At 35.1% G+C, this 18,745-nt stretch overlaps 1 protein-coding gene across 7 annotated transcripts in view; it reads left to right on the top strand.

The window, feature by feature from the left end:
- Positions 1-18,745, top strand: part of dpr12 (defective proboscis extension response 12) — a 725,043-nt gene that overhangs the window by 460,778 nt on the left and 245,520 nt on the right. For all 7 annotated transcript variants that reach the window (XM_067775740.1, XM_067775739.1, XM_067775742.1 and 4 more), the window contains one exon: positions 15,244-15,411. In XM_067775740.1, the coding sequence (XP_067631841.1) occupies positions 15,244-15,411 (168 nt within the window). The remainder of the gene's footprint in view (positions 1-15,243; positions 15,412-18,745) is intronic.

The raw sequence follows: 18,745 nt of genomic DNA, 5'->3' as shown, positions 1-18,745 counted from the left end.
TTTGGTCAATCTGCAACCATTTTATAAAGCTTTTTCCGTCTTACTCTGCCTTCTCCCTATTCAATTTTTCTTAGTCCTTTTATCCACTCCTCGCTCCGTCTTTATCGCTTCATCTATCTCTATCTACGTCTAACTCTATCTATTTCTCATTCTCCTTCTACTTCCCTCTTCTCTTCTTCATTCTTCTTCATTCCTTATTGCCAGTCCCAGAGGGTGGTATATATTTTTTTCCAGTTCCATTCCGAGTCCCAGTCCACTCCGAGTCTCAGTCCCAGTCTTAGTCCTAATCCTAGTCCCAGTCCGTCTCTGGTCTACTTCCCGGAAAAAAGGACCGTAAATACTAATATAGGCAATTTTGTATACCAAATTTCAGGCAAATCGAATAGGACGTATATAAATAGGTATGTGGGTATTATTAAAGAATGTCTTTATTTCGGCTTCGCATGCATATTTATCAGTTTTGCCAGGTTGATGCGTCTAAATCGAATATCACAATGAAAATTATTTTAAAGCTCTCAGCAACGGTTTTCATTTGATATCCATATTACACACACATTCTAAGGGTATCCGGGTCCACATTTGGCTTGTATCTCGAGACCCTAGTCACCCAGCGGTATAAAAATTACTCTGTACTAAAGCAAACATCAATAGCTTCAATTTTATAATCATAATGTAAAAACACCTCCTAGTGTTACCCTGATCCACTTTTGGCCTATATCTCGAGACCCTAGCATAGAAAATTACCCGGTACTTAAGCACTCATAAACAGCTTTAGTTTGTTATCCATATTCTATAATCACATTCTAGGGGTACCTGGTTCAACGTTTTAGCCTATATCTCGAGACCCTAATCACCCAGGGGTACGAAAAATACTCTATATCAAAGTACTCAAAATTAGCTTCCATTTGATATTCGTATTGTACAAATACATCCCAGGATTACACAGGTCCACGTTTTGATCTCAAGACCCTAGCAAGAACGAGATAAAAAGTATCCTATGTCCGTGTACTGGTTCTTTACTATTTCTCCACTAACTTTCAGCCAAATCGGTTCATCCGCTCTTGAGTTTTAAATAGTGTAACTAACACCACTTTCTTTTATATATATACATAACATTAGATACTTCAAAAATAACACTATTTAATGGACGTTATTATACACACAAGCCTTCCGCTTCAATCACTCTATCTACTAAAGAAAACCGTATCAAAATCCGTTGCGTAGTTTTAAAGGTTTAAGCATTCAAAAGGACATAGGGACAGAAAAAACACATTTTTTTATACTGTGTAGTGTTAAAGTTTCTTTTGTATTTGGTTACACACTTTTACCTTTTTATTAATTAACGATTGTGGTGACTTAATTATGTACATTTTATATTTAGGAATAAAATAATTAAAACATGAACCCTCTGCTGAATTTAAATATAAAAGCAATTAATGCTGTTTCTGGGTTTTCTTTGCGGAATATTTTTTTTTTTTTTTTTTTTTTTTTTGAAATCTTTTTTTTTTTGTGGTTAATGCTACGGAAAAAATCTATAACATACTCCATTAAATAAAACAAACTAGCCAACACAAGTATTTTTTTTACGTCAGGTGTAAATTCCTTTGACAAAAAAAAATTTAACACAACAAAAATCCAGGTCCTATGTAATTAAGTAACTCCATACTCTTGGCAAATACTAGAACCTTTCTTGCACCTATGTCACTTGCTGCTTCTAGATCAGTCAGCTGTATCATACCTAACAGCTGGATTCTTAGCCATGCAACTGCAAGGCACGAGCGCAAAACGTACTGTATCGTTTCCTCCTACAGCCCGCACTTGCTACATTTTTTATCACTAACCAAGCCTAAATTAAAGGAATGAGACGCCATAAGGAAGTGCCCAGTCAGAATACCCGTCATGAGTCTAGATTTTCTACGTTGCCTTAATTAATTTTTTGAGGTAGATTCTTTTGTGTCTGTCTGTCTACCAAAGAAGGACTCTATAGTATAGGATAGGGTTTACAATCCAAAATAACAAAAGAGAGAGAGGGGGAGATAAATCACACATAAATAAATAAATAAATAAACAAGTAAATAAATCTAAGATCGCGTGAAACCGATAGCTACATACGCAATTGTACACTTGAAATGCTGTTGTTGTTTGTTTTGTGTGCTTAACAGTGTTAAAAGGCTGCGCAATAATACATATTCATATGGTTCTATACTGAACTAATTTTTCTTCGAGTTATGGCTCCGGAAACATAGAAAATTTAATAGTCATAAAAGGGGCGGTGTCACGCCCATTTTTTTATACTCAACGTGATTTGCACACAGAGTATATTAACTTTGATTGGATAACGGTTGGTTTTACAGCTATAAAGGAATCGAGATAGATAAAGACTTCCATATATCAAAATCATCAGTATCGAAAAGAAATTTGATTGAGCCATGTCCGTCCGCCCGTCCGCCTGTGCGTTAACAGGATAATTTTAGGAAATTTTAAGTTATCTTGATGAATTTTGGTATGTAGGTTCCTGAGCACTCATCTCAGATCGCTATTTAAAATGAACGAAATCGGACTGCAACCACGCCTACCTTTTCGATATCGAAAATTTCGAAAAACCGAAAAAATGCCATAATTCTTTACCAAAGACGAAAAAACGATGAAATTTGGTGGGTTGGTTGACCTTATGACGAAGAATAGAAAATTATTAAAATTTTGGACAACGGGCGTGGCGCCGCCCACTTTTAAAAGAAGGTAATTTAAAAGTTTTGCAAGCTGTAACTTGGCAGTCGTTGAAGATATCATGATGAAATTTGGCAGGACCATTACTACTATTACATTATATTTGTTAAATAAAAATTTGCAAAATCGGATGAATAACACGCCCACTTTTAAAAAAAAAAATTTTTAAAGTCCAATTTTAACAAAAACTTTAATATCTTTACAGTATATAAGTAAATAATGTCAACATTCAACTCCAGTAATGATATGGTGCAACAAAACACAAAAATAAGAGAAAACATCAAAATGGGCGTGATCCGCCCTTTTTCATTTAATTTGTCTAGAATACTTTTAATGCCATAAGTCGAACAAAAATTTACCAATCCTTGTGAAATTTGTTAGGGGCATAGATTTTTTGACGATAATTGTTTTCTGTGAAAACGGACGAAATCGGTTGCAGCCCAGTTTTTATACACAGTCGACCGTCTGTCTTTACTAAACTTAGTTCACGCGCTTATCTGAACTCACTTTATCAGGGTAGTAAAAATCACCGAAATCCGACTATGACCACGTCCACCTTTTCTATATCGAAAATTTCGGAAAATGAAAAAATTCCATAATTCTATACCAAATACGAAAAAATGGATTAAACATGGCACTTGGATTGGTTTATTGACGCAAAATATAACTTTAGAAAACACTTTGTAAAATGGGTGTGACACCTACCATATTAAGTAGAAGAAAACGCAAAAGATCTGCAGGGCGAAATCAAAATACCCATTAACAACTTCCATTTGATAACCATATCGTACAAACGCATTCTAGAGTCGCCCCTGGTCCACTTTTATGGCGATATCTCGAAAAGGCGTCCACCTATAGAACGAAGTCCCACTCCCTTTTAAAATACTCATTAACACCTTTCATTTGATTCCCATATCGTACAAACACATTCTAGAGTCACCCGTGGTCCACATTTATGGCGATATTCCGAAATGGCGTCCACCTGTAGAACTATGGCCCGCTCCCTTTTAAAATACTCTTTAATACCTTCCATTTGATAACAATGTCATACACACGCATTCTAGGTTAAATTTTCTACATGGTGATTTTCCTTTATTTTGTCTCCAAAGATCTCAGCTGAGTATGTAATGTTCAGTTACACTAGAACTTGCCCTTCCTTACTTGTTAAATTTGAAGTTTTTCCTATTTATTGTTATAAATCCACTTGGGGAATGAAATGCCATTTATATAAAGCTCTTTTTAGCAAAGATATAGCTTATCTTATTCGTCCGCGACCTCTCTAAAAATCTGTTATATAAAAGTGGGCGTGGTCCTTAATAGATTTCTTTAAATTTTCTTCAAAGCATTCCTTATAGCAAAGGCAACTTCGTTGCCGAATTTCGTTACGATAGGTTTAACGATTTTTTATTTATGATCTATATATATAAAACTCAAATTATGTATGTAGATATAGATCGAGTTGCGTCTTGAACGGATCTACCGATCACAACCAAATTAGCACAACCTACTAAAAACCTTCCAGAGATGGTCATAGGCTAAAAATAATTTCGATATATAAAAGGGACGTGGCACCTTCCATACAAATGGAAATTTTGATAATGCATAACTCTGAGTTATATGAGGTCAATCCCTAACACCACCAAGAAAATGTCCCACACAAATACCGCATACCTCTGGATGTAAGAATGGTAATGACGTTAACTCCTAACAACTCCAATAAAATGTGGAATTGGGGAAAATGGGGGGGTGTCACTTTCTTAAAATGGGATTTTTCAGAACTATGGTTGCCATACACACTTAGATTATTATAACAGCTAAAGTTTGACTACAGAGTTGTTTGGCTGTTATTCCTTTTGAATGTTTAGTAATCGTCCGCCGTTAAAATTTTTTGTTAATTTCAGTCTATCCGCATATTCTATCTATATATATAAAGTTAAAATTATGAATGTTTGTATGTAGGTATAAATCGCGTTGCACCCTAAACAGCTCTTCCGATCACAACTAAATTTGGACCACCCACTAGAAACCTTCCAAAGATAGTCATAGGCTGAACATAAATTCAATACAAACAAGTAAGGAAGGCTAAGTTCGGATGTAACCGAACATTACATACTCAGTTGAGAGCTGTGGAGGCAAAATAAGGGAAAATCACCATGCAGTAAAAAGAACCTAGGGTAACCCTGGAATGTGTTTGTATGACATGTGTATCAAATGGAACGTATTAAAGACTATTTTAAGAGGGAGTGGGCCATAGTTCTATGGATGGACGCCATTTAGGTATATCGCCATAAAGGTGGACCAGGCCTGACTCTAAAATTTGTTTGTGCTATATGGGTAACAAATGAAAGGTGTTACTGAGTATTTTAAAAGGGAGTGGGCCTTAGTTCTATACGTGGACGCCTTTTCGGAATATCGTTATAAAGGTGGACCACGGTTGACTCTAGAATGCGTTTTTACTATATGGGTATCAAATGAAAATTGTTAATGAGTATTTTAAAAGGGAGTGGGCCTTAGTTTTATAGGTGGACACCTTTTTGGAATATCGTTATAAAGGTGGACCACGGTTGACTCTAGAATGCGTTTGTACAGTATGGGTATCAAACGAAAGGTGTTGATAAATATTTTAAAAGGAGTGGGCCTTAGTTCTATGGGTGGACGCCTTTTCGGGATATCGCCATAAACGTGGACCAGGGGTACTCTAGAATGCGTTTGTACAATATGGGTATCAAACGAAAGGTGTTAATGAGTATTTTAAAAGGGCGTGGGCCTTAGTTCTATAGGTAAATGCACTCGTAATGTTAGAATTGCTAAATCTAAAGCAGTTATATAGTGATTGTGGCGGCTATCGTGATGAGGTGGTGGCGTGCTCCACCTACCACACCAAATATCCTTGATTCACGCCTCGAACAAAGCAACATTAAAATTTTGGGAACAAGTTTTTTTAAATAGAAGAAAGTTGTTCTACTCGTGGTTGTCCCTCAGTAGTGATTTGGCAAGCACTCCGAGTGTAGTTCTGCCATGAAAAACTTATCAGTAAAAACTCATATACCTTGCAGATGAGGTTCGTAGTCGGCGTAAAACATGTAGGTTCCGTCCTACCAATTTGTAGGAGAAATTAGTCCTTAAAGGAGAACAGGTAGACCCACCAAAATGTATACCGAAATGTTCAGGATTAAGAGCTGAGTTGATTTAAGTATGTCGGTGTGTCTGGCTGTCCGTCTGTTTATTTGTATGCAAATTAGTCCCTCAATTTTTGTGATCTCTTGATCAAATTTGATGAGCGGTTATATTTAGGTGTCCGATTAGGCATTTGTCGCAACTGGCGGGATCGGACCACTATAGCATATATCCCCCAAACAACCGATTTTTCAGACAAGGGGATCTTTGTTATAAATCCCTCAAGCTTGAAGCTTAAAACTTCACCATATGATTTCGTATAAAGCACATATTGTATGAATTAAGCGGGTGTTGCCCTTATTGCTTTTAAATGTATGAAAGCATTTATTTGAAGCATATATATAGCATATACATATCCCCCAAATCCGGTTGTTCAGATAAGAATCTTTTAACAATTTCTACACCATTTTATAGGCTGGAAGCTGCAAATTGCATGAAGTACTTACGTATAATTCTATATTTTTAAATTTTATCAATTAGATTTTTTTCGATATTTTAGATTATAAGGGAGTTCAGGATTTTGTGCAAATGGCCTAGAATCATTGCAATTGCAAACTGGTGTAGTATTTTTCCACAAAACACCAAAAAATTTGCAATTGCTGCATCATGGCAAATACGCAACCTCAAAAACCGTAGTTTATTTTTTCAATTTTGAATAGCAAAAGAACAACTGTCAAAATAAAACAAAATATGCAAAGAAAAAATTTAAAACGAAAAAAAGTAGTTCACGAGCGATAGCTTTAATTTGCTATAGCAACGTTTCCAACACCAAATACACAAAATTCTGAACTCGCTTGATATTTTTTGCAACAGACGGAAAAATTTTAAAATTCAAAAATTTTGTAAACATTTCGAGAGTTTTTAATTGCATGTTTCTAAATTTTTTCGGGAATACAGTTTTGTAGCCCACCAAAGTCTAAGTTATAAGTCTCTCAAAACCCGCACTGATTTTTGATATAATTTACCAATTGCGTATGCGATACGTCAATCACTTTCAATTTTGGAGACTCATGTTTGGATGTTCCTCAACACAAAGTGTGAAAATTTATTTTGTTATTTTTATTTTATTAGACTTTTTCCAAATTTTTGGAAAAAGGTGTTAAAACAAAGTATGAGTAACGTTTTAACATCTTTGACTTTGTTACCAATAATCAAAGTTGAACTGGCCGGTCCATAAAGGCCTCACATAGACTGAATGTGTCCATAATGTTACCAGAATTTGATTGATTACCAAACCGTAAAACTTCGACTGGGTAACAGGCCTATACCACAAACTAACTTCGTTCCTTTGGCAAACACTAGAAGTTATCAAGGACCTACTTTAATTGCTGTAATAGAACAATTCTGCCATCCCTAGCTTTGCCTCGCGAACGTAGGACACGAATACGGAAAGTGCTTAATCGTTTTTTCCCGCAACTGGTACTTTTTATATCTGCTGTTAACTTGGACCCTCCTTTACTAACTCATCGACCTTTTCGTTACCTTCTATCCCTTTATGGCTGGGAACCCAGTATATATATATGGTTCGGTCTGGGCTTAGTATCTCCAATGCTCCTTTGCTTTCCAGGCACTTCTTGTTTAAGGACTATGGGGATTATTGCCATAATTTTCGCCTAACTATCAATAGATATATTGGTGCGACTACAGCTTAATCACGGTTTCTCCAGAATATCTACTGATTTTTTCACTGCCACAGTTTTTACGTTAAAGACACTGCAGTGATCTGGCCTGTAGGAACAAATTATTCCTAAATCGAATCAGTAAACAGCAAACCAGACAACTCCCGTTAATTTGGAGCCACCAGTATAAAGATGTGTAGTATGCTCTGACATTTACGCACCTTAGCTCTAACCCTCCGGCTCGATTGTGGCACCAAGATTTATTTCGAAGACAAGGCACAGGACAATGTAGTCCGTTCACCCTTTACTAGATGACGATAAACTGCTGTAGCCATAAGGCCTGCACTCAAGCTTCCCCGAGGCCTTGAGCCTTGTAGCAGTTGCTAACGCTTTATATTTGGCCTGCTGGTTGAATTTGCAGAATGGCATGCAATACTGTTGTTGTTGTAATAGAGATTTGTACACGCAGTTTCAGAGTAAGATGGCGACTAACTTTATTCAGTATAATACGAACAGAGGTATAATGAAATAGTATGAAAAGAAAACTGATAATTAGAGTTGCCAGATTTATATTATTTAACAATACTTCCCTTTAATAGAACATCTGGCAACATTGTAAATATATATAAGTAAAAATTTACGACCATTAATTCAAATCCAAAATGTTTACATTGCAAAAACTATGTTAAGTAATACATATGTAAGTTTACTGTAAACCTATTCCGACATTAATAGATTCATTCTTAACAGCTGGTATAGCTTTCGTTAAACCATCTGCCAACATCTCGCTTGTAGAAATGTACTCTAGCTTTAACGACTTATCTTCCAGCCTTTCTTGTATGAATTTCACCTTTATATCGACATGTTTAGTACGTGGAGAAAAATTGTTGTTACGAACAATATGAATTGCGCTTTTGTTATCGCAATACAATGTTGTTGTTTTTGCATCGCGAGGAATAAGCTCAGATTCCAATCGGTTCAACCAAATCGTTTCTTGCATTGCACCCACTATTGACATAAGTTCTGCTTCTGTTGATGACAATGCAACGGTTCGCTGTCTATGCGTTGACCAAGATATAGCACCACCCTGCATAACAAACATGTAACCAGAAGTTGATCGACGCTGATCAAGATCTCCTGCCCAGTCAGCATCGCAAAATCCAACTAGACCTTCAGCAGATTTTTTGTACACGATGCCTTTGTTTATAGTTCCCTTCAAATATCGCATCACACGCTTCACTGCAAGCCAATGAGCTTTGCCGGGATTTTGTGTAAACCGACTCAGTAAATTGACTGCGAAGCTGATATCAGGTCGAGTGTTCTGTGCTGCGTACAACAGACAACCAATAGCCTCCATATATGGAACATTTTCCATCTCTTTCTTTGCTTCTTCAGTTCGTGGACACATTTCAATAGTTAGCTTCTGTGACAAATCAAGTGGCGTAGCAACGGCATTACAGTCATCCATTCCAAAACGTTTGAGCACACTGCAAATATATTCAGATTGATCAAGTTTTATTAGTTTTTTTACCTCATCTCTTTGAACTCGCATGCCCAATATGGATGACGCTGAACCCATGTCTTTCATTTTAAATCTGGAAGACAACTCGCTCTTAATACGCTGTGTAGCCTTTTTGTCATTGGAGAACACCAACACGTCGTCTACATAAATCGCTACGTAAACCATACTTTGATCTTTTACGCAATAGTAGATACATTGATCGACTTCGCTCCGAACTAGTCCTAGACCGATGAGTACTGTATTCAATTTATCGTTCCAAACTTTGCTTGCTTGTTTCAAGCCGTATAGTGACTTCACCAAACGACATACTCTGCCTGAACCATCATCATAGCCTTCCGGTTGCTTCATGTATACTTCTTCACGAAGCTCACCATTTAAAAATGCTGTTACCGCATCTAATTGATGCACCGCCAAGTCATATTTCGCTGCCATGGCGAACAAGAATCGCAATGAGTTATACCTAACTACCGGTGAATATGTTTCCGAATAATCGACGCCTTGTTTCTGCGAGCAACCTTTCACAACGAGCCTTGCTTTATAACGAACAAGCTCACCAGCTGCATCACGTTTCACTTTGAATACCCATTTTGAACTTATTGCCTTTTTACCAGCAGGCAATTTCGTAAGCACCCACGTGTTGTTTGACTTAAGAGAATCCATCTCCTCTTCCATGGCGCGCTTCCAGGCACTTGATTCTGCACTATACAATGCCTCTTCAACACTAACAGGGTCATCAGCATCAGACACCACTGTCAACAACAAATTTCTTTTCGTTTTGTTTGCAATACGCTCCGACCGACGAACTGGATACAATTTATCATAATCGTCACTATGCATATTAACTGCTTCACTTTCATCAGGAGTATCGTAGTCACTGTCCGAAGATTTGTTGACATCTAACAATTCGCTCATATTATCCTCCTCTGAATTGTTAATGTTATAATCTTCCCTTGTATCAATAATATCAATAATCAAATTTGGCTCTGTATGTTTCGTTACGTCACATGAATTTTCTATAAATGTAACATCACGGCTCACAATAAACTTGTAATCAGATTTACGATAAAGCCGGTAAGCTTTTGACACAGCACAATATCCTACAAATAAGCACTCATCTGATTTTGCATCAAGTTTTGAACGTTTTTGTTTCGGTATGTGAACCATCGCTGTACAACCAAATATTCGTAAATGCTTTAAATTAGGTTTAACACCTGACCATATTTCTTCTGGACTTCGATTATTACCTCTACATGGAATGCGGTTTACCAAATATGCTGCCGTGTTTGCAGCCTCTGCCCAGAATATATTTCTCAGGCCAGAATCTAATAACATACATCTAACACGTTCAATCAACGTTCGGTTCATACGCTCAGCCACCCCGTTCTGTTCGGGCGTGTAGCGAGCTGTTTTTTGATGAACAATGCCACAATCACGCAAAAAATTTTCAAATGGTTCGTTGCAATATTCAGTGCCATTGTCTGTCCTCAGCACTTTTATTTTACGGCCACACTGTGTCTCTACTTCGCTTTTAAATTCCTTAAATTTAGCAAACACATCTGACTTTCGTACAATCGGTATCGCAAATACCTTTCTTGAAAAATCATCAACAAATACAAGTAAAAATCTTGCACCACTGAACGATTTTGTGCTAATTGGACCAAGCACGTCAGAATGTATGATGTCTAACAAATTTTCTGCACGCGTACCAGCTGATTTGTTTATATTTCTGGTTTGTTTACCTTTACAGCATATAATACACCCTTTGTCACTTGTGCTGCTGTAATTAACGCCAAGCGTTGAATTCTGCACTCGTTTCATATTTTCCTTGCAAATGTGTGCCAGCCTACGATGCCAAAGCTCAAAGTTATCAACTGTAGTCATTGCTCTCCCAACTTTATTGTTAACGCAATCCAACTTGTATAAATCGTTGTCCGCAAATGCCTTTGCTATTAAATTGCCTTTCACATCGAAAATTTTGCATACATTTTTTTCGAACACCACCTTTTTGTTTTGCTTAGTCATTTGTCGAACTGACAAAAGATTTGCACAAAGACTAGGAACATATTCAACATTTCGAACATTAGTTGGAATTTTCTGTTTGTTGACATTTAACCGTAGGCTAACATCTCCTACGCTGTTAACAGGAACTCGCTCACTGTTAGCTAAAATAACTTCGTTGTGTTCTGCTGCTCGAACTTTTGAAAGCAACTGTTGATCGTTCGTCATATGCGACGTTGCGCCTGAGTCGACGTACCATACACACTCGCCACTCTGAGAGTGTAAACACGAATTCGCTAGCAAAGAATTTGAAAACATAGCTGTCTTGCTTTTACTTTCGTTCTCATTTGCTTTTTTCGACTGTATAGATTTACGACACACTTTACGCATATGGCCTTCCTGACCACAATTAAAACAACGAAACTTTTTACGATTAGAATTTTTGTCATTCTTTTTCGGTTCGAAATTCTTCGAATACAAAGCGTTGTTGGTGGATTCCTTACTACAATCCAATTTGACGTCTTGCAACAACAAATTCTTTACGCTGTCGACGGTTAACTTCGATTTGGAATTTTCCACTGCCATAACAAGAGCTTGATACTCATTAGGCAACCCAGCTAGCAATAAAGATGCAATCAATTCATCACCGACATTTAAACCTGCACTTTGCAATTTTATTGAAGTCATGACCACTTCATTCACATAATCCAGTATGGTCTGGAACTGTTCGAGTTTTAACTGCACCAGCTTTTTCAAAAGCCCTACCTTGCGAGTTAAACCACTGTCCTCATACGCTGCCATTATTGAATCCCATGCTTCTTTTGCCGTCTGTGCATTTGCTATGTGCGAGAAATTACTCGGCTCCACCATGAGCGTAATCTCCGCCAGCGCCCGTTCGTTTGTGTCACGATCTTTTTCCGATGCATTTTCAGACAAACCTGCTTCGGTGATTTTCCAACAACTTTTCAGCACCAAGTATGACTTTGCATTTCGCCGCCAAACATCAAAATTTTCCCGACCGCGAAGTTTTTCGAAAGGAAAACTGAGTGTGCCCGTCGCAATTTTAATTAAATTAATATATTTAACTTTAATTTTACTCTATGTGGATAGGCCCATAACCTGTTGTAATAGAGATTTGTACACGCAGTTTCAGAGTAAGATGGCGACTAACTTTATTCAGTATAATACGAACAGAGGTATAATGAAATAGTATGAAAAGAAAACTGATAATTAGAGTTGCCAGATTTATATTATTTAACAATAGTTGTCCCATTAGTATTTAAGGCATCCGGTATTCTTATCATTGATAGTTTTCATACCCCCTCTAATTTTTATGTATGCGTACTTGTTTATGTAGCTCAATATAAATAAACTACTGCAGTTTTTTTCTAGTTAAGCTTATAGCTATCTAGCTATCTAGGAAGCTATTCTATATCTTGTTAACTTACCGGTGATTAACTTAATTTCCATTTTTTTCAGATAGTCAAGCTACTATAAATTCCCTGCAATGTAGTACTACATCGTCACTTTTGGCGTTTAAGTGCACGGAAACTCTTAGCAAGTTAGCATAAATGCAACGTATGCTTAATATGGGCCCCAGGCCATATTTACATCTCGTTAAACTTCCAACTAATGAGTTAACAAGGGAAGGCACCAGCTAGCAAACAATCACCTCAGTTTACTGGGTGAATCCTCTTCTAAATACTTGCAAGTACTAGCTCTGATCTCAGTTCACGACACGAGCTAACGGCAGATGGCCCATGGAACCAACAATGTTTTCTAACAAATCTGACCCAAGCTGGAAAAAAAGTTGCAATCGGTCAAACTTCTGAATGACTTCTCTAATAGCCCATAAATGGGATTCAAGTAGGCACTGCTTATGGGGCCCATAGTGGTTACATGGGTCTGTAAACAAATGACTTCTGTCGCAGCTCTAGGGATGATAAAGATATAAAAATCGTTGAGAATTATCTATGCCATTGCCCCGCTGGTTCGAAGGCCAAGTACCGATGTCTTCGCAGACACTTCTTTCGGTGCCTTGCTGAGCTAGAATACGCAAACATAAACGACATTATGCGCTATATAAGGCAAACGGGCTGGTTTAGCTTCACGGATGAATGTACCAAGTTCTAGATAAGGGAAATAAGAGCTCTTTCATGGCCACACAACAAGCCACAACGGCCTACGCGAGTATCCGCTTTAGTAGCGGGGGCGGCCACTTTAACTTAACCACCATACAAGGACCCTATATTTGAGTTAGGGCTTAACATTTTATCGTTAGTACCCAATGAGAGAATTTTGACTATAACCAGCGTCCAGAGTACCTAAGGTTAAGTAGTTGCCAATCAGCCAACCTTTTCTATTTCTACTTTTATTGCAGAATCGCAACATGGATTATGTAAAGGCAAATCTACCATTACTAATCTACTTGAATTCACAACTCATATTTCTAATTGATTTAGAGAAAATCTTCACACCGATGTTATTTATACTGTTCTCAGTAAAGCATTTGACAAAGTATCCCACTCCTTACTTATCTACAAGCTGAATCGGCTTGGTTTCCAATCTGGTCTCACCCAGTGGATCTCGTCGTATATCTGCGCTCGAACGCAAAAGTTATTTTTAAAAATACTCTTTCAAATGTCATCGATGTTCCCTCTGGCGTCCCACAGGGCAGTCATCTGGCAATTCTATTCTTGCTATTTACTAATAATATCTGCACCACCATAAAATATCCCAAAATATTAATGTATGCCGATGATGTAAAACTTTTTAGGTCTTATGCGTCGAAGAACGTCCTTTACTGCAAGCGGATTTAAACTCCATAGTTGCTTGGTGCAACGTAAATTCTTTGCTAATAGCCTCTTACGTAATTAAAAATTTTTGTCTTCTATCAGTAAACTATTTTGTGGACTGTTAAACTTAGTTTCAACCTTCATACTAATGGTACTGTCATTAAGGCTAGAGGTGTTCTTTCATTCGTGAAATGGTTGTTCAAAGAATTTAGTGATTCTTATGTAACTAAAGCAATTTTCACCACTTTAGTTAGACTGGTACTAGAATACGGATCAGTAGTCTGGAGTCCAAAATATGGAGTTCATGCAGGTAGACTTGAATCAATAAAAAAGCAATTTCTTTTTTTCTTTTTAAGAAAATTTTCAGTGGGACACTGCTATAATCTTCCCCCTTATACTAGTCGATTGAAGCTTATCAATCTTCCAACTCTTGCAAATCGTAAAGAAATGCTAGGCGTAATATTTATATCTAAACTACTGAATGGATTGATTTCTAGCCCAATTATCTTGAACGAAGTAAGCTTCAACGTCCCATCACGAATGTCAAGACATTACAAACCTCTTCTTTTGAGGCAGTACAGAACTAATTTCGAATTAAATGAACCTTTTCGGTGTTTGTGTCATGATTTTAACACTCATTCTAGTTCATTTGATATAACGGATACACTTTTTACCATAAAGAAAACTGTCGTATCCTATATTAACTCGTAACAATAACAAATAAAAATAAAAATTTTACGTACAAAAAATGGTAACTACGTACAATTCCTAATTGTTATGTATAATACTCAGCTGATGATTTTCATTCTGTAGCTGAGCAGTTTTAGTTCTCAATGCTTAACAAACTTCTGCCTATCAACAACTCGACAAAAACATATCGGTTCGTCGCTTTAGCGGACTTTGGAGGGTATTAATATGTAGGGTATTATTTTTATTAAATGGGTAAATTCAGCGAAAATAAACGGTACGAAGTCCGTTTCTCTAAAAATACCATGATTACTCTGTTCGCACTAAAAGCTCCAAGTTTTTTATACTGTATATATAAATATGTATTTTTTTTTTCCTTTTTTTCAACTATTCTCGAATTAATACTTAGCTTATTTTCACTGAATTTTATGTAATTTTTTCCATATAAAAGCATGCGCGTATTATTTTCATTCCGTAGAACACTGCTTATATTACAAATTATTTTGCATAAGCATATTTTCCTTTTCATATGTATACGCATGTACGTACATATAGATGTACGTTTGAACAATACTTGTGTAAACTATTTTAGCTTAATTATTCAGATTTGTTAAATTAAATATTTACAAACGTAAAAAGCTTTTCTTTAAATATAACTTTCATATTGAAACTTTTTTTAACCAGTTATTTTTTTGTTTGTGTGTGTTTTTTAACACAGAATCAGATATCTTGGATACGTCGACGCGACTGGCACATTCTTTCGTCCGGTGCGCAACTCTACACCAACGATGAACGTTTTGCGATATTACACACACCCGGCTCCAACGTGTGGACACTGCAGATAAAATTTGTGCAGCGGCGAGATCATGGCATGTACGAATGTCAGGTGAGTGCTTAAACGAATTCATGTAAAGCAAATGAGAAAATTTTGGTACAGATTTTTATAAAACCTACATAAATATGTATATGTATGCAGTAATCTTATATGTTGGTATGGTGACCGCAGATAGGCGATAGTGATTATTTACATATCTATATGCAAAAAGCTAAAAAAAGTGTATGCAGAATATCAACTTCGGTCATTGCAAAGCTGAGTAATTTCCAGTAAATTCCATTTAGGGCAGAGATTTATATATATAGATATAAAATTTAAAACTCGATCAAAAATTTTTTTTAGATATTAAAAATTGCATTGTTTCTCAAACTTGCCACAATTGTGTAATGTAAGCGAAGTTTTGAAAATTAAAAAAAAAAAAAAAAAATATTTCAAAACTTTGCATATCAAGTTTTTAATTATCTAAATTTTAAACCAGTTCATGTTGACATAAATATTCAGGTGTCATCCCGTTGACGTTTTCTCTTATTCTGACCAATTCGGCATGCATATTTTAAAGCGTTATCTATCATACGAACTGCCTATAGAAAAAATTCCGAAAGAATATAGAAAACAAATTTTTTGGCGAATTTTACGAAAAATTAAGCAATGAAAATTTAATACTTTTTTAATATAAGTAAATACGGGAAAATAGAGCTACCGAAAAAGTGAGGTTGTGTTGTTGACATCACCTTTATTATTACATCATGAAGCAGTTGATGTTGTATGAAGTATAAACTTGTTTTGAATATTTTTTTAAAAAATCCCAAATTATGTATTTTTTTTATACATTTTTTTATTTATTTGAAGTATTTTATTATTTTAAAAGGATGTTATATATTTTAAATCTTAACAAATAACATTTTCACCATTTTCTCAATACAGCCTAATAGATTTTTTAATTATTAAAAAACTAGTTTTGTGATTTAGCAGTTTTTCTTTCAAATTTAAAATTTTGCCGAAATTCTTTAGATTTACTTTTTAAGTTTCCAAAATTAATCAATCAGTTATAAGGCGAATTCAGTACAAGTTGTAGTTATCCCAGCAGCTGATTTTCCATACTGCGCGGTGTATATTAGTAAGTCAGTTAATAGAAATTTCCTTTTGACTTAAAATTTCTATGCACGGCGAATTGAATGAATTAGCTATGCCATCACCGGGTACTGATTCGATTGATCAAGTAACATTAATTCCATATAATTAAAAATACAAAAAAAAACTTTTAGTTTTAAAACCTTTTAATTTTACAAAAAAAAAAAAAACACCTTTTAAAAATGGATTATAAAACGTACCTTTAGAAATTTTTAATTTGAAAATAAATTTTACCTAACTATAAATTGGAATCAAATCCGTTCTTGTGTTAAAACGTAACCATACAATATGTAGCTAAAAATGTGTGCTGTTTTATGCTGAAAATTAATAAAAAATTTTAAGTTAATATTTTATTAGTTTAACAGCATGTATTTTCTTAAATAATTTCTTGAATCTCAAAATATTTTGATGATCCAAATTCTCTTAAACTTAACTAAGCAAAATATTTTAAAAAAGTAAAAAAAAATTTGAATGTTTAAATTTTAAAAATAAAAATTAAAAACAAATGCTTCTTGTTCAAAACCTAAAATAATAATTTTTTTAACTCTGGTTGAGAGTTTAAAGTTCGAAACCTTAGAGAAATATTTAAGATGAACAGTTCAGCAAAAAAATTGTTTACACATTGAAAGTCTTAAAAAGTTTTGTTATTTTGTAAATAATAAATCAAAAAGATTAAGTCTAAAAAACCGTATTGAGTTTTTTTTGTTTTTGTTCAAAATTTTTTGTCATCAAAAAATTTTTTTTAATTCGTTTTCTTTTATTTAATATTAAAAAAATAAATAGTTTGTATAGTTTTAAAACAGCAAAAAAAAGTTTAAAAAATATTGTAATTTAAAATGCCATTTTTTTTTTTACTTTTAGAATTTAAAAATTTGTCCATGTGTATTAATAATTTTTTTTTTTTTTTAATTAAATTTTCCAGGTGTTTCAGTAGTTAGCAGAGCTTACGATTTCTCCTCGAACAAATGCCAGAATTTCGAGACCGTAGAAATCGAGAATTCGAATTCTCGCGAAAATCCCGTGTCTCGAAGTACTCGTAAATCTCGCGAGCTTCTCGACATAAATTTAATTGCTGTATGGACAGTATTTATACACTTGATTTTGTTTTACTTCTGAAGTTTTTTTTTATTATATTGCCTTTCACTGAAATTTAACTCAAAACATATTTATTATACATATACTTTTGTTCACAATATTTTATTTCTTTAACGAGAGATCGAGAATTCGGCTTCTCGCGAGATTCTCGAATCTCGAAATACTCGTAATACTCGCGAGATTCTTTACTTTCAATTCAGATGCTGCATTGGCAGTATTCTATACATTTCGATGTTTTTTAGTTGCGGTTTTGTGGAAATTTTCGCTTGTGTTCCAGAAAAAATTGTAAGCTCTATATAAAACAGCCAATGAATCGATTAAGTTGAATGTCGAGAGGCTCGCGAGCCTTACGAGTAATTCGAGATTCGAGAATCTCGGGAGAAGGCGAGATTTGCGGGAAATCTCTTAGCGAAACAGGTTTGTAATTTGTTCGACTAAAATTAGGCTACAAGACTTTATACTCAAATAATTCAGATGATAATAAAAAATTAATAACATATGTTCGTAAATTTTTATCGAATTCCCAAATTTTTTCGAAAAGATTTATGATATTGGCTTTCCTAAGTTTAGAGGAGCTAGTCGAAATGAAATTAAAAAAAAGGCTAGTTGTCAAATTTTATAAAAATGGGGCCTGTATCGTGTTAAACGAACGGTGACCGATAAGAATTTTTTAAATCGCAATTGCGCTGAAAAGGTGTAACGGAGTTAGGAAATACCTAAAAAAGTGGCTAGGCTTGTGTATAAGATCCATACTGCATCATAATTTATACGAATAACAAGTGCTACAGTGCTTTTGCACTTTTCAATTGACCTAGTGTACGTTGTAGGCCTTGACGAGTACATCATGACAATGTGTTTCAAAATTGTCTAACATCCCCCAATTTTCAAGATATTGTCTAAAAACCATTTTCTCCTACTGCGCGCACTCTAACAATCATAACGTCGTCATGTTTTAACCGATTTTCAATCGCTTTACGCTTTTGCAAAGAAGAAGATTCAAGCCTTAAGCTGGCATTTTGTTATTTATACTTTATACAAAAAAATTAATACATTTTCCAAAAGTTATCTAAGATTTACCATTTTTTCCCCGTTTTGCACAATTTGACGTCTTTTTTATGTAATGTATCATAAAAAAATTTTTTTTTACATTGGTTCTCAA

The sequence above is a fragment of the Eurosta solidaginis genome, chromosome 3 (assembly GCF_040869045.1).
Source record: "Eurosta solidaginis isolate ZX-2024a chromosome 3, ASM4086904v1, whole genome shotgun sequence".
In the NCBI taxonomy this organism is placed as follows: domain Eukaryota; kingdom Metazoa; phylum Arthropoda; class Insecta; order Diptera; family Tephritidae; genus Eurosta; species Eurosta solidaginis.
Note: the sequence above shows the minus strand (reverse complement) of the source record. Positions and strands in the feature narration are given on the sequence as shown.